At 45.6% G+C, this 17,561-nt stretch overlaps 1 protein-coding gene across 10 annotated transcripts in view; it reads left to right on the plus strand.

The window, feature by feature from the left end:
* The window catches only part of FRYL (FRY like transcription coactivator), a 541,692-nt gene extending 534,554 nt beyond the window's left edge, over positions 1–7,138 (plus strand). For all 10 annotated transcript variants that reach the window (XM_063920961.1, XM_063920963.1, XM_063920960.1 and 7 more), the window contains 3 exons: positions 2,175–2,285; positions 3,674–3,870; positions 5,065–7,138. In XM_063920961.1, coding sequence (XP_063777031.1) covers positions 2,175–2,285; positions 3,674–3,870; positions 5,065–5,323 — 567 coding nt within the window. In that variant the 3' untranslated portion in view covers positions 5,324–7,138. The remainder of the gene's footprint in view (positions 1–2,174; positions 2,286–3,673; positions 3,871–5,064) is intronic.
* Positions 7,139–17,561: the final 10,423 nt, after the last annotated feature.

A 17,561-nucleotide genomic window follows, 5' to 3' on the forward strand; every position in this document is an offset into this window, starting at 1 on the left:
ATATACAGAATTTACCATGCATTCAGGGAAATGCTAGCTTCTGAACTAGGGGTGGAATTGTGGGTCATCAGACCACATAGCAAAATTGGGGAAAGAGTGGTGACACCTCCTGGGTCCGTGGCCATGCTTCTAAAAGAGATTGGACCTCTCCCAGTGTTTGCACAGCAAGAGTCTAATACAGATCCCGTCAGAGTCGCACATTACCAGTGTTCCGTACTTTGCACATGCGCCGGACCCATACTGTGCATGTGCAGCACGGGTCCTTCATCATTGGTGCAACGGCTGCAGACATCAGTAGATTGACAGTGTGCTGCTGTTTTGTTGCAGTGTCGAGGCTAGGATCTCTGTTGGAAGATGGAGATTTCCTGGCCTCTTTGTAGGACCTGCTGTAGACGGCTTGTGTGACCATAGGACACAGCATGGATCACTAATGCATGCATGCAGAATCTACTTAAATCAGACTCCTCCTGATGCATTACCATTTTAGTGCATCACTGCTGCTTCCAAGTAAGCAGAAGCAATGCCACCTCAGTACGAGAGGCATTTGATATGCCAGCTGTCGGGATCCCGGCGCTCAGTAGACCAGCACCGGAATCCCGACAGCCGGCATAGACAACTATTCTCCCTATTGGGGGGTCCACGACCCCCCTGGTGGGAGATTAAATAGCGTTGCGCGTGTAGCTCGTCGCGCTCGCCCTGCTGCCGGTCGGAATCCCGGCTCCGATATGCCGGGCGGCGGGATCCTGACAGCCGGCAAAACATACTGTACTACACCCCTCAGTACGTATCTGAATTAGGTCTCAAGTGCTGTTGGAAAGAGGCCAGTACTAAAAAGGGTTTTACTAATGACGTGACCACTGAGTATTTTTATATGTGTACAGTATATATAATACAAGGCAAGTATTGCTTGCTCACTCCCAAATTTATTTCAACTCTTTAAAGTAGGTGCTTAGTAATAAATGTTTAAAGTAATATCTGTTGTCACAGAAATAACCAGTACACCACAAAGCAAGTGAAAGTGTATTAGCATTAATCTGAGCAGCATGAACAATAAGTCATGTGTCAAATTGCATAGTGTAGGAAAAATAGCAGCATGTATACTTATCAGCTCTGTAGTCAGCATAAAGTAGTTCAACAGCAGCATAAAATGGTAGCTGTTAGCAGCAGCTAAGTTTTATGAAACATTGAATTTGATGGCAGGAAAAAAAAAACATTGGCCCATCTTGTCTGCCCATGTATACACATACACGTACTAGGGTTCATTTTTGGTTGGAGCCAGTTAACCTACCAGTATATTTTTGGATTGTGGGAGGTAACCAGAGTGCGGCTTCGCTCGCATTGGTGTCCGTTATTGCTGAGTGGGACAACCCCATAAAGGCAGTTGTGCCAATCCGCTGCCACTTAACCTGACACTGAAAGGTTGCAAGTAGCAAGACTAGAGACTCTATGATCTAGATCAACTCGCATCGTGCGTGTTAGTATTTGTCTTGATGCTCCATCTACTGGATTGACGTGTAAACTGAAACTTCTTGAGTCAAGATAACCTGCCTGATTAGTGATTGATATATAGTGGGATTTTCATGCGAAATAGATCTTGTATATCTATGTATATTTATGTATTTATATATGCATACATATATAACTTTGCATTTCGGGTGTTCAGTATATGAGTGTGTGTGTGTAATGTGTTCTTTCCGAAATACACTTTTGAGTTTAATGCATTAAGGCATGCCTGAAGACCAGTCCTATACGGATGCAGGAATTACAGTACTCCACATAAGTGCAGTGCACAACATAATGCATTGATGCCCCTTGTTAGTATACAGTAAGGGCTGTCATATACACTTACAGCACTAGACAGATAGGATATCTTATAGAATGTGACACTTCAGGTGAATTTACTTTCTGTATATTGTCGGCTTGCTAATACTTTTCTTCATGAAATGAATCTAATGGTCGGCTACACTTTAGTAGCACGTGTGATTCCTTCAGCAAGGCTGTTTCCATGTGTTTATTTTGTTATTTATTTTTTACCATTTAACACAATTCTTGCTACTCTAGTTAATAGAAGCTTGATCTTCATTTGTTGTACTAAACCTGTAACAACATGTCTTTGTAGATATTGTGCTGTGTAATCCACAATACCTAACGTTTTTGTGTTCCGTTCTCTGTAGGAGCTAGAGTTGTGTCGGAGACTTTACAAGCTGCATTTCCAGCTCCTGCTACTGTTTCAGGCCTACTGCAAGCTCATCAATCAAGTGGACACAATTAAGAAAGAGACAGAGGTACAATAAGCACAGTGCTGTGTGTACTCGGGGTACAACATATAGTTTTGTAAGGAAATAAATGCCTGTGGGTACTTTGGTCCCAGCTGATTCTATGAATGTTGCCTATTGGCCCGATTCATAGTAGGACGGAAATGCAATCGCACCTGCGGTCATAGTGTATGTGCGAAAATATACAAATGTCTGCAAATATTGGTCCGCCCATATCATGCCTAGTCCCTGTTTAATTGAGAAGTTGTGTATTGTTGCACACTACAACTAATCGGCCAATGCAGTATTGCTTTCAGCAGGGGCTTGCTAGAGGCAACAAGGCAGTGGTTTTATACCATCCTTTTATTAGGTTTATACACCCGTCAGTCATAACATTAAAGCCACTGACAGGTGAATAACATTGATTATCTTGTTACAATGGCTATGGTAGAAAGGTGTCAGAACCCACCGTGCATCGCAGCTTTTTATGTATGGGGTCGCGTAGCCGCAGCCCCTGCTGATCCCTGTCCACTGACGAAAGGACCTACAAATGGACATGTGAGCATCAGAACTAGACAATGGAGCAATGGAGGAAGGTGGCGTGATCTGATGAATCCGGGTTTCTTTTACGTGATGTGGATGGCCTGGTGCATGTATGACATTTACCTGTTGAAGAGATGGCACCAGGGTGCACTATGGGAAGAAGCAAGCTGGTGGAGGCAGTGTGATGCTCCGGGCAATGTTCTGCTGGGAAACATTGGGTCCTGCTATTCATGTGGATGTTACTGTGACAGGTACCTCATACTTAAACATTAAAATATACATAGAAACCTAGAATTTGACGGCAGATAAGAACCACTTTGCCCATCTAGTCTACTGTAGTTGCAAACCCAGTACACCCCTTTATGGCAGTTGTATTCCCTGATGGCAGTGGCCTCTTTCAGCAAGATAATGCACCCTGCCACACTGCAAAAATTGTTCAGGAATGGATTGAGGAATATTTCAAGGGTTGACTTGCCCTCCAGATTGCTCGAATTCAATCCATTCTAGCATCTGTGGAATGTGCTGGAAAAACAAGTCTGAGCCATCGAGGCCCTACCTCACAACTTACAGGACTTAAAGGATCTGCTGATAACGTCTTGGTGCCAGATACCACTGGGCATCTTCAGAGTTCTTGTGTCGTACATGCCTCGATGGGTGTTTTGGTGGCATAAGAGGGACCTACACAGTATTAGGCAGGTGGTTTTAATGTTACGGCTGATGAGTGTATACAGTGTATTATTAATGGTGTAGAAATCAGGAATGTGGCATCATTATTCTGGCTCAGTTTGTGCAGCTTTAGGAAGGAAATAACATACAGTGTTGTAATAATAACAAACACATTGAAATAGACCTTTAAACTGTTCTCCACAACCCAGGTTATAAACATGTCGGAGGAGCTGTGCCAGTTAGAGGCGTGTCTGAAAGAAGCAGAAGCCACGTCAGATATTGGCATAGAGGACTGCGATTTCTCCGAGTTTTACCAGGCGAGCACAGAGGTTGCTGTCCACTCTCTCATTGAGACGCTAAGAGGAAAGGAATTTGTGTCAGCCATAGCACAGGTCAAGGCATTCAGGTACTGTACAAAGCACGATTGGCTAGTCACCTCTAGTGTTTGTTTGTGTGTGTGTGTGTTAACTATTTCCTTGTATTAAAGGAGTATGTAATGGAAAGTATAAGTTACTTTATATAAAAGAGCCAGTCACCGCGTTCACAGTATACTCATAAAGGTCCATGTACCATAAAAGAATATAAACTGTTTGACATTGTGTACATGTTCTGTGCAGTAGAGTACAAGGTTCCTAGTCAGGAACTGGCGTACAGGCGATACTGTAATGTCCTGTAGTACGTATACAGGCAGGTTATGTATCCTTTACATTAGAAAATAAATCTCTCATCAGCTACTGAAAACTTTCAGTGTAGTTTGTAAACGTTGTTAGGCTATATATTATATAAGCTAACGTTCATTTAAATGCTGGGGCTAGTTTTAAAAAAAATTGTTTTATCATAGTCGGTAAGAAAAAAAAAGAACAAGAAACAGGAATATTTAGACATTGATTAAAGAATATTAGAATAATACAAATTACTTAAAGGAATAATCTTTTATGGATTGTTAGTGATATTTTGTTCACCGATTCACTTAAACACATGATCAGAGATAATGCTCCAATAACATATATTTTAGGATCTATCAGAATACTGGAAAAATAAGCAGCTGCGACCTGAATAATAACGTTTTATATGCAGGTTAAGCTCCTGGATATGACCGGTGTGTGTTTTGCAGGAAACTCTGGATATGGATTCATGTTGCAGATAGGTTAAGGCTTCACACAATCTTAAATTGTGCGGAAAGCTCTTTGTATTTGGAAATTTGAGGCTTGTTTCGTTAGGGTTCCCTCATCAAGAATGTATTTAATGGAAATGACTGTGTTAGGAATAGAATACATACTGTATAATACAAATTTGTACATAGCAAAACATAATACATTGACTGAGTACTGTACATTCAGTTTGTTCTTAAATACAGTAGCCTACAACTCACTATTATTGATCAATTAAGCATGTTCTGAATCAATGGTTTTGTGCCTGTATATTTATTTCTTTTCCACTACCATTTCCCAATATTTCTAACAATTCACCACAGACATAACTTACAAGGTACATTTTAATTCTAATTGTTTTGTTTCATCACCAGATGACAGCCATGTTCAGTCCATGACGTTCTGCAGTAGACGTGTATTAAACTAATCCCTTTGCTTTTGCTTTCTAGGACTATCTGGCCCAACGACATATTTGGCAGCTCAGAAGATGACCCGATCCAAACCCTGTTGCATATATATTTCCGACAACAAACTCTTGGCCAAACTGGAAGCTTTGCCATAGTTGGCTGCAAACAAGATATGTCTAAAGCCAGCTCTAAGCTGATGGAGCTAAACCTAGAAATCCGAATGTCACTGCGCGTGGTTCAGTCATACCAGCTTTTAGCTAAAGCCAAGCCTGTCACTAGCCTGGTGAGCACGGAGTTCTGAGTCCTGCTATTGAGTAGGCCTCGAAATAGATGCACTGGATGTCTAAGGATCTTATTGAGCACCTTCCATATTTACTGTATATCTTTGCTGTATATCTTTGCATTGCATCCGTATTAGGACTCTGCTGAATTCCAGCAAGTGGGATATTCAAAACCCAGATTAACCCATTCCCCCAAATGAGAAGCTGGGAGTGATGAACTTTCTGTTCCTGTACAGCAAATGTATGATTAGAAGCTATTTGTCTCCCCTGTTACATATGTACCATCCATAAGCTTAAAGGGCTAACATGGTCTACACAAGTGAGCAGTTACAGTATGACCTTACTGCTCTGGAGACCGTGAGAATCAGAGCAGTATGATGGTGGACCTCCTGTGACTTACCCGAAGACCGTCTTTGGTTCTAGGTCACACAAGAGTCAGTTTGCCTAATAAATGTACAGCATCATGAAGGTTGTGCCATGGCCATGGCAGAAGATGACCTGTAAAGACTTTGGAAACCACTGAACTCTTTATTCTTTATGTTAATATTTTTGTTTGGGTGACAAGACAGAATGTGTGACTGTATTTCATGGTATGAATGTGTGTACAGAGTCCTCACGCATGCCTCAAAGAGTTCTGCTACATTATTTTTGGATAAAATTTTTATTTTGTTAGATCTAACAACTCATAGCGTGTAAATGTTAGGACATTTAATTATTTTAATACTGGGCTTTCCCCGGTGTTTCTAAAAGAAATAATATCTTAATTTTATTAAAATGCTGCTCAGTTCTCTGACCAGTGCTTATGGTATAAATATTGATAACTAACCAAAAAGTAGCTGCCTGCAGAGACTTTAATAATGTATATTTAGATAAATATATATATATATATATACATATATATATATATGCTGCCCAACAGCAATTCTCATTAGAAAAAAAGAAGCAAAAAAAAAAAAACAACAACAGATAACTTATTTTATTCTGTATATATTCTAGAGTCTGCGTATGGTGAAAATATAGTATTTTTTTGTTCTTGTATATGTGTGCAAGCACTGTTCTAGAGCGATCGGTGTACAGAGTAAGGGCCCCCTTCTGGCGGACACAGGGAGGTAGCGTTAGTATTCTATTGGGGGAAGGGACAGGGACATGGTCAGGTATAATGACAATTCTGTCATTTTTCTCAACCTGTTTTGAGTTGTTGAAAAAAAATAAACAGGAAAAGCTACCAAAAATCTACAGCGATGGCAATACACACTCAGTATAACGTGAGAATATCCTGCAGCACAATAATAAACCTGTCTCTCTGTGTACACCAAGAGCATTTTTTTGTATAATAAATGAATGTAGTCCCACAATTTCTGTCCTAAAAAGGAATAACCTACATTTTTATAAGCCTTTTACCCACTGTGATAAAAGAAAAAGTATATTTATTTCTGTACACGAGGCTATGTATTCTTAGCGTTCTCTTCTTGTGGGCCTCATGCCTCTGAGAAACATGAATTATGTTAAATATGTTTAACACTTGGAACCGGCAGTTCTATGTACAGTAGGTGCCATGGCTTTGAAAAGGTTAAATGTTAGACATTGTGCACGCTAGAGGACTGCAGGGCATGAACCTGTAAGCGGACGCCATCTTAAGGGAAATACGTCTCATACTTGTCACCATGGCACATTGAGTCACCACTGTATTTTCTATCCCGGAAAGATAATCTGATGGTATGTGGTGCTTACTGACGTACTTACTGGGGACAGGTAGTTTTATTTAGCAGTGCATTATACTTATGTCATCCTACCAGCTATTTTTTTTTTTTGTAAAAATAAAAACTGTATATGTTCCAGTGTCTTCCTTTTTGTGACCTTGCTTACATTAAAAGCAGGGTGTTACGGTTTTCTTCCACCCTGCGGCCGCACACTAGATTATAACTTTACAATGAGCGCAACACTCTCTGATGTGCAGGCAGTTGATTCAGCAACTATGGGCGTATACAACCTGCCCAGCTGGGAATTTGGTATTGGGACAAATCATATAACACAGTATGACTAGCAAATCAAAGCTAGAACAGTGATTCTGTCTGACTACATGTTGCCATGAGCTGTGGTTTTCTGAATCATCACGTTATTCAACATACATATGATGGGTGGTCTTCAGTTTGCCGGCTGTCGGGATCCCGGCGCACAGTATACCGGCGCCAGAATCTCGACAGCCGGCATACCGACACTTTATCTCCCTCTTGGGGTCCATGACCCCCTGGAGGGAGAATAAATAGCGTGGCGCGCCACCGTGCCCGCAGCGAGCCCGCTAGGGGCTCATTTGCGCTCGCCACGCTGTCGGTATGCCAGCGCCGGTATGCTGGTCGCCGAGAGCCCGACCGCCGGCATACAATACTACACCCCATATCGTGTATTTGGAAACAAGATGGCACCTACCACTCAAGGGTGGACATCAGTCTTTATACCAACAGAAACATGTGTCCCATTAACCACTATGAGGGAGATGTAATAAGTGGAGAAGTTTCCCATGGAATCCAATCAGCGTTGAAGTAACACATATAATTTGCATGCTATAAAATTATACAGAGTAGCTAATTGGTTGCCATGTGCGACTTCTCCACTGGCTCACTTTCATATTCTTTTCACTGCTTAGTACATCTCCCCATATAACCTCTACCCACATGGGGAGGAAGCACTCCGGTAGGAGTAAGCACATCACATGCGTGCTACCCCTGTATCTTATGGTAAGAGACTAACCGTCACTTAGGGGGCCTATGTATAAATGAGGCACCATTATTATCTGTCTGTATGGTCACAGACTTTCAATTTTAACGTGGAGTAACTGCTCACTCTAACCAAATTAATGTAGTCTGTTTTTCTGGACATTTGCAGTATCATTTATTATAAAATGCAGTAAAACAGAGAAAAAAATTATTTACCAGCCATCCACTTATATGCCCAAGGAGAGAGATGCCAAATATATAGTAATATAGGGGGAAGCATTGGAATTTATTTTCCCCCACATCGAGGGACCTTCAGTAGTCAGGAGAGACTCCAGCTGGTATCCCCTATAGTTAATGCTGAAGTAAACTGGATCTAGTAAGTGGTATGTAAGCGTCTGTTTAGTATAGCAGAGATTCACCCATCCTCTGCCCTCACATAGAGAGCCTCTCATTCATTGTAATTACATTTCTAGAAGAAGAACCTGCCCTTATAGGCCCTACACACTGGCTGACATCACTGCACGATATGAACGATCTCGTTCATTAATGAACGAGATAACGTTCATATCGTGCAGTGTGGAGGCACCAGCGATGAACGATGCGCGGCCCCGCGCTTGTTCATTGCTGGTGCCCCGTCGCCTGTGCATGCAGGCCAATATGGACGATCTCGTCCATATCTGCCTGCACTTCCATGGAGCTGTGTGATGGGGGGAGTGAAGTAACTTCACTCCCCCACCCCCGCCGCCGGGTCGCCCGTATTCACCGCCGGGCAGCTCGGCGGCGTATCGGCCAATGTGTAGGGCCCATTAGTCACAAGATGCAATTATTGCACAGGCGTTCTTCATCTTGTCACACATTCATAGGTGAAAGTATCTCAGGCTTATCCTTGTTATAGAACTGTGCAGTAGTGGGTTTTTGGCTTTTATTTATTTTTTTTAGAACTCATTAATTTTAAGTGCTTCTGAATTGGAGGGAGGAAGACAGAAATGCTCCATGGATAATGGAGGTAGCTTTTTTGGGGATTGCTGAAAGGTTTTAGAAAGCTATCACAATTTGGGTGGCATTGCAGTGGCAAATGCAGGATTTGTTGCTGGGGCTTTCTGCTTTGTATGAAACCCTGCAGCCAGCATCCGTGCTGCAGGGCACTTCAGGCATCAGGTGCTGGTAACTCCACCCTCTCTGGACAATGTCTTGTGATCAAGGGGCAGCATAGGGCATACTGCCACCTTATTACACTGTTCTAAAATGTTTTATCTACACTTGCTACAGCAGGAGAGGACAGGTTGCTGAGGAGGGTGGGGCTAGGCACTTTGCATCATTAGTCTCTGCCCACTTTTGATGTAATTCTGCAGTTCATGGGATTAGGGGGAGGGACCAGTGCCAAAATTACATGGTTCAGTGCACAAAGAAAATCTGCCCATCAGCAGGGGAGGGGGGTTCTGGGTACTCAAAACCCCTTTGCATGCGTCAGTGAGATACATCAAGCATCAGTGTGGAGACTCTTAGCTAGCATTAATCATGTATGTTACTAAAATGGTAGGTAGAAGCTAATTTATTGTAATGGACAACGTTTCTACTACTTATAAGTCTTTATATAGCTCCCTCTTAGCAGAGCTGAAACTGGGATTTCCGTCACCCGGGGCAAGATAGCAATTTGGTGCCCCTATTATCACACTAAATTAGAATATGTTTAGAAAATAAAATACAATTCACAATCCCATCCCCCGAACTTGCTGCCGCACAGAAACCACAACCCCCTCTCCTTCTAACCTGCCACTGCACAAACCCCCAACTGTACCTGTCACTGCATATACTACAAAGCTCCCCCACCCTGGACCCACTAGCACACACACCTTTATCCGCCAGGACCTAACCGCAACTTAACCCACTACCCAATGCCACACCTGACCTGGTGAGCATCAGGATGCAGGCGTTGAGCAGTGGACTGCAGACAGACTGATGGTGCTATACGCAGCCTGACCACGGATCCGCCTCTCACAGCTCCAAGTTGTGTACCGCTGCTGCCGCGTCTGCCTCTAATTTCTCTAACGTCCTAGTGGATGCTGGGGACTCCGTAAGGACCATGGGGAATAGACTGGCTCCGCAGGAAACTGGGCACTCTAAAGATTGATTTAGTACTACCTGGTGTGCACTGGCTCCTCCCTCTATGCCCCTCCTCCAGACCTCAGTTAGAATCTGTGCCCGGCTAGAGCTGGGTGCTTTTAGTGAGCTCTCCTGAGCTTGCTAATAAGAAAGTATTTTAGTTAGGTTTTTTATTTTCAGAGAGCTTCTGCTGGCAACAGACTCTCTGCTACGAGGGACTGAGGGGAGAGAAGCAAACCTACTAACTGCGGCTAGGTTGCGCTTCTTAGGCTAGTGGACACCATTAGCTCCAGAGGGTTCGAACACAGGATCTTAACCTTGGTCGTCCGTTCCCGGAGCCGCGCCGCCGTTCCCCTCGCAGAGCCAGAAGACAGAAGCCGGCGGAAGCAAGAAGACATCGAAATCGGCGGCAGAAGACTCCTGTCTTCACATGAGGTAGCGCACAGCACTGCAGCTGTGCGCCATTGCGCCCACACACTCCGGTCACTGTAGGGCGCAGGGGGGGGGGCGCCCTGGGCAGCAATTAGGATACCTCTTGGCAAAAAGACACATATATACAGCTGGGCACTGTATATATGTACGAGCCCCCGCCATTTTATTTACACAGACCCGGGACAGAAGCCCGCCGCTGAGGGGGCGGGGCCTTCTTCCTCAGCACTAACCGGCGCCATTTTCTCTCCACAGCTCCGCTGAGAGGAAGCTCCCCAGGCTCTCCCCTGCAGTATCAAGGTAGAAAAAGGGTAAAAAGAGAGGGGGGGCACATAAATTTAGGCGCAAATGATCATAAACAGCAGCTACTGGGTAAACACTAAGTTACTGTGTAATCCCTGGGTTATATAGCGCTGGGGTGTGTGCTGGCATACTCTCTGTCTCCCCAAAAGGCCTTGTGGGGTCCTGTCCTCAATTAGAGCATTCCCTGTGTGTGTGCGGTGTGTCGGTACGTTTGTGTCGACATGTTTGAGGAGGACGGTTACGTGGAGGCAGAACAAGTGCAAGTGAATGTGGTGTCGCCGCCGACACCTGCTTGGATGGATATGTGGAAGGTGTTAAATGATAACGTAAGCTCCTTGCATAAAAGGTTGGATAATCAGTCAGGGTCTCAACCCATGTCTGATTCTACAGCTCAGGGGCCGTCAGGGTCTCAAAAGCGCCCACTATCCCAGTTGGTTGACACAGATGTCGACACGGATTCTGACTACAGTGTCGATGACGATGATGCAAAGTTGCAGCCTAAAATGACTAAAGCCATCCGATACATGATTATAGCAATGAAGGATGTATTGCACATATCGGAGGAAAACCCTGTCCCTGACAAGAGGGTTTATATGTTTGGGGAGAAAAAGCAAGAAGTGACTTTTCCCCCTTCACATGAATTAAATGAGTTATGTGAAAAAGCGTGGGATTCCCCTGATAGGAAAGTACTGGTTTCCAAAAGATTACTTATGGCGTATCCTTTCCCGCCAACGGATAGGTTACGCTGGGAATCCTCCCCTAGGGTAGACAAAGCGTTGACACGCTTATCTAAGAAGGTGGCCCTGCCGTCACAGGATACGGCCGCCCTAAAGGATCCTGCGGATAGGAAGCAGGAAGGTATCCTGAAGTCTGTTTATACACATTCTGGTACTCTTCTGAGGCCAGCAATTGCTTCGGCCTGGATGTGTAGTGCTGTAGCAGCATGGACAGATACTCTGTCTGAGGAGATAGATACCCTGGACAGGGAGACTATGTTACTGACCCTAGGGCATATCAAAGACGCTGTCCTATATATGCGGGATGCCCAGAGGGACATTTGCCTGCTGGGCTCTAGAATAAACGCAATGTTGATTTCTGCCAGAAGGGTCCTATGGACTCTGCAATGGACAGGTGATGCCGACTCTAAAAAAAACACATGGAGGTGTTACCTTATAAGGGTGAGGAATTGTTTGGGGACGGTCTCTCGGACCTAGTTTCCACAGGCTGGGAAGTCAAATTTCTTGCCATATATTCCCTCACAGCCAAAGAAAGCACTGTATTACCAAATGCAGTCCTTTCGTTCACAAAAAAGCAAGAAAGTCAGAGGTGCATCCTTTCTTGCCAGAGGCAGGGGTAGAGGAAAAAAGCTGCACCATACAGCTAGTTCCCAGGAACAGAAGTCCTCCCCGGCTTCCACTAAATCCACCGCATGACGCTGGGGCTCCACAGCCGGAGCCAGGAGCGGTGGGGGCGCGTCTCCGAAATTTCAGCCACCAGTGGGTTCGCTCATGGGTGGTTCCTTGGGCTATACAAATTGTGTCTCAGGGATACAAGCTGGAATTCGAGGTGACGCCCCCTCACCGTTACCTAAAATCGGCCTTGCCAGCTTCCCCCATGGAAAGGGAGGTAGTGTTGGCAGCAATTCACAAGCTATATCTCCAGCAGGTGGTAGTGAAGGTTCCCCTCCTGCAACAGGGAAGGGGTTACTATTCCACTATGTTTGTGGTACCGAAACCGGACGGTTCGGTCAGACCCATTTTGAATTTAAAATCCCTGAACATTTATCTGAAGAAATTCAAGTTCAAGATGGAATCGCTCAGAGCGGTCATTGCAAGCCTGGAGGAAGGGGATTTTATGGTGTCTCTGGACATCAAGGATGCGTACTTGCATGTCCCCATTTATCCACCTCACCAGGAGTACCTCAGGTTTGTGGTACAGGACTGTCGTTACCAATTCCAGACGTTGCCGTTTGGCCTGTCCGCGGCACCGAGAATATTTACCAAGGTGATGGCGGAAATGATGGTGCTCCTTCGGAAGCAAGGGGTTACAATTATCCCATACTTGGACGATCTCCTCATAAAGGCGAGGTCCAGGGAGCGGTTGCTGATCAGCGTAGCACACTCTCAGGAGGTGTTGCGACAGCACGGCTGGATTCTGAATATTCCAAAGTCGCAGCTGATTCCTACGACGCCTCTGCCCTTCCTGGGCATGATTCTGGACACAAGCCAGAAAAAGGTGTTTCTCCCGGAGGAAAAGGCTCAGGAGCCCGTGACTCTGGTCAGAGACCTCCTATAACCAAAACAGGTGTCGGTGCATCACTGCACGCGAGTCCTGGGAAAGATGGTGGCGTCATACGAAGCCATTCCCTTCGGCAGGTTCCATGCGAGGATCTTTCAGTGGGATCTGTTGGACAAGTGGTCCGGATCGCATCTTCAGATGCATCGGCGGATCACCCTGTCCCCCAGGGCCAGGGTGTCTCTTCTGTGGTGGCTGCAAAGTGCTCACCTCCTCGAGGGCCGCAGGTTCGGCATACAGGACTGGGTCCTGGTGACCACAGATGCAAGCCTCCGAGGATGGGGGGCAGTCACTCAGGGAAGAAACTTCCAGGGGCTGTGGTCAAGTCAGACGACTTGTCTGCACATCAATATCCTGGAACTAAGGGCCGTATACAACGCCCTGAGTCAAGCGGAGCCTCTGCTTCGAAACCAACCAGTGCTGATTCAGTCAGACAACATCACTGCAGTGGCCCATGTAAACCGCCAGGGCGGCACAAGAAGCAGGGTGGCAATGGCAGAAGCCACCAGGATTCTTCGTTGGGTGGAGAATCACGTACTAGCACTGTCAGCAGTGTTCATTCCGGGAGTGGACAACTGGGAAGCAGACTTCCTCAGCAGGCACGACCTCCACCCAGGAGAGTGGGGACTTCATCAAGAAGTCTTTACGCAGATTGCAAATCGATGGGAACGGCCACAGGTGGACATGATGGCGTCCCGTCTCAACAAAAAGCTAAAAAGGTATTGCGCCAGGTCAAGAGACCCTCAGGCGATAGCTGTGGATGCACTTGTAACACCGTGGGTGTTCCAGTCGGTCTATGTGTTTCCTCCTCTTCCTCTCATACCAAAGGTGCGGAGAATTGTGAGAAAAAGAGGAGTGAGAACAATACTCATTGTTCCGGATTGGCCAAGAAGGACTTGGTACCCGGAATTGCAAGAAATGCTCACAGAGGACCCATGGCCTCTGCCTCTCAGACAGGACCTGTTGCAACAAGGGCCCTGTCTGTTCCAAGACTTACCGCGGCTGCGTTTGACGGCATGGCGGTTGAACGCCGGATCCTAGCGGAAAAAGGCATTCCGGATGAAGTTATTCCTACGCTGATAAAGCCTAGGAAGGACGTGACAGCAAAGCATTATCACCGTATATGGCGAAAATATGTTGCCTGGTGCGAGGCCAGGAAGGCCCCTACAGAGGAGTTCCAGCTGGGCCGGTTCCTGCACTTCCTACAGTCTGGAGTGACTATGGGCCTGAAGTTGGGATCCATAAAGGTCCAGATTTCGGCCCTATCCATTTTCTTTCAAAAGGAACTGGCTTCTCTTCCTGAAGTTCAGACGTTTGTTAAGGGAGTGCTGCATATTCAGCCCCCTTTTGTGCCACCAGTGGCACCTTGGGATCTCAACGTGGTGTTGGGTTTCCTGAAATCCCACTGGTTTGAGCCACTTAAGACCGTGGAGCTAAAGTATCTCACGTGGAAGGTGGTCATGCTATTGGCCTCAGCTTCGGCTAGGCGTGTGTCAGAATTGGCGGCTTTGTCATGTAAAAGCCCCTATCTGGTTTTCCATATGGACAGGGCAGAATTACGGACTCGTCCGCAATTTCTGCCGAAGGTGGTGTCATCTTTTCATTTGAACCAACCTATTGTGGTGCCTGCGGCTACTCGTGACTTGGAGGACTCCAAGTTGCTTGATGTAGTCAGGGCTTTGAAGATTTATGTAGCCAGGATGGCTGGAGTCAGGAAAACTGACTTGCTGTTTATCCTGTATGCATCCAACAAGCTGGGTGCTCCTGCTTCTAAGCAGACTATTGCTCGCTGGATCTGTAACACGATTCAGCAGGCTCATTCTGCGGCTGGTTTGCCGCATCCAAAATCAGTGAAAGCCCATTCCACAAGGAAAGTGGGCTCTTCTTGGGCGGCTGCCCGAGGGGTCTTGGCATTACAACTTTGCCGAGCAGCTACTTGGTCGGATTCAAACACCTTTGCAAAGTTCTATAAGTTTGATACCCTGGCTGAGGAGGACCTTGTGTTTGCCCATTCGGTGCTGCAGAGTCATCCGCACTCTCCCGCCCGTTTGGGAGCTTTGGTATAATCCCCATGGTCCTTACGGAGTCCCCAGCATCCACTAGGACGTTAGAGAAAATAAGATTTTACTCACCGGTAAATCTATTTCTCGTAGTCCGTAGTGGATGCTGGGTGCCCGTCCCAAGTGCGGACTTTCTGCAATACGTGTATATAGTTATTGCTTAATAAAAGGGTTATGTTGGCATCTGTTGTTTGATGCTCTGTTGTTGTTCATACTGTTAACTGGGTAAGTTTATCACGAGTTATACGGTGTGATTGGTGTGGCTGGTATGAGTCTTACCCTGGATTCCAAAATCCTTTCCTTGTAATGTCAGCTCTTCCGGGCACAGTTTCCTTAACTGAGGTCTGGAGGAGGGACATAGAGGGCGGAGCCAGTGCACACCAGGTAGTACTAAATCTTTCTTTAGAGTGCCCAGTCATCTGCAGAGCCCGTCTATTCCCCATGGTCCTTACGGAGTCCTCAGCATCCACTACGGACTACGAGAAATAGATTTACCGGTGAGTAAAATCTTATTTTTTCTACTCTCTCGGTGCCCCCAAAGTTTGCGCATCCAGGTCACTTGCGCGCGCCTCCCCCCCAGTTACGGCCATGCCCTTAGGAGCCAGTCCTTTGAAATATTGTCTCCATTTATACAATAGCAGGTTACTGGATGAGTCTTTTACACATTTTGTAGCAACTAGCTTTTCCCAGTGGAACATGTCATGCTGGAGTAGTGCATTGAGAAGATTAGTTACCATACACTTGCATAGAATTTAATGGTTGATCAGAACCACTTGGCACATCTAGTCTGGCCATGTATACACACTAAGGTCATTTTTGTTAGGAGCCAATTAACCTACCAGTACATATTGGAAAGGTGGGAGGAAACCCTGCAAGCACAGGGAGACTATACAAAGTCCAGTTAGGGTCATGTTGAGGTGGGAATGGATCCCATGACCTCAGTGCTGTGAGGCAGTAATGCTAACCATTACACTATCCGTACTGCCCAGCTTATTCAGCTGCAAAACTGTAACCAGACATTTATTCAGCAGTATTTCACCTTGTCTAATACATCTATGCATCAGAGTGCAAGTCATAACCAAGTCACCCAAACGTAGTGTCATTTTTTTAGGTCTACCTGCATTGGAGGCTACAAGGATCATGTTTAAACCAGTTCCAGAATAGTTCAGATTGATGGCTCATATGAAAATGCAAGTCTGTCTCAACATGGAGCTCATTTGGGTCTATGGGATGGGTGATTGAATTTCTGGTGATTGTCACCCAGCCAAATACACATGGTGGTGGGGTCTTGCTCAAAAGGTGTTCAATACTCCATAGGGTAGAGTGAATTTTCAAGCAAAAGGGGTGCGAGTCAGCCTGCCATTGCCAGCATTTAAACATCGGCAATTTGCCCCTTCATCCACAAATTAATTCCCTCCGTAAGCAGTTGTATGCATCTTGTGTACTTAGTGCTGCTTAGAGTAGGCCTTCATTATCCCTGCACACCATAACTTGCTCTGCTGCATGTGTGTCAGTATGAGGGAAAACAGGTTTTATATTCCCTCACAATTAAGCACAGGCTTTAAAAAAAAAAGTACCTGTACAGGAGGGATGCAGTTCATTTACCGTCTGTCGGAATCCCAGCAGTCCATAAAAACACCAGAATCCTGACAGCTGGTGAAATGCCACCAATCAGAATACCATCTGAAGACCCTACTTCCCACTCAGGTGGTGGCCCACGCTACCACCCAAGGGGGAATAGAAGTATGGCAAGCAAAACTTGCCTCCGGGCCATAAGCGTGGCAGGTGCAGCGAGCTTGCCACCATTATTTCAGCTGTTGGGATTCTGCCATCTTTCTCCTGCCTGCCGGTATTACCAGACCCTTATAGGAGGCACTCACAATGCCAGAGCTTAGGTTGCTGCAGAGTCACCCAACATAGGAGGCAGAATGCAGGTCATCCATTAATTGGGATCCAGGATCTCCTAGTGACCATTCAAACCACAAAGATGTATTTACTGCATACACGAGACAGCCAGCCTTATATTTACCCTGCACAATCCATGTTAGCAATTAGCTCATTAAGTTGTTTACCAGTGCTCCTCTGTATATGTTCTAGGTGATTACACTTCTGTACGAGATTACCAAGTAGCTTTCTTATTAAAAGAGGTCTACAGACTATCACATATGTACTCTCGCCCCAGTTTCCATATTATATTAGACGGTGTATAAACGGGAAGCTGCTATACCACCACTAGTCAGGGGCCCGGACGTCACAATGCTGCCTCCAGAATCCTGACTACTTGTGAAATGCTGCCGCCGGAATCCCGACTCAGGCTTTTTTTTTTCCCTCTGTGGGTGTCCATAACACCCACA

This window comes from Pseudophryne corroboree, chromosome 1 (assembly GCF_028390025.1).
Source record: "Pseudophryne corroboree isolate aPseCor3 chromosome 1, aPseCor3.hap2, whole genome shotgun sequence".
NCBI classification, from domain to species: domain Eukaryota; kingdom Metazoa; phylum Chordata; class Amphibia; order Anura; family Myobatrachidae; genus Pseudophryne; species Pseudophryne corroboree.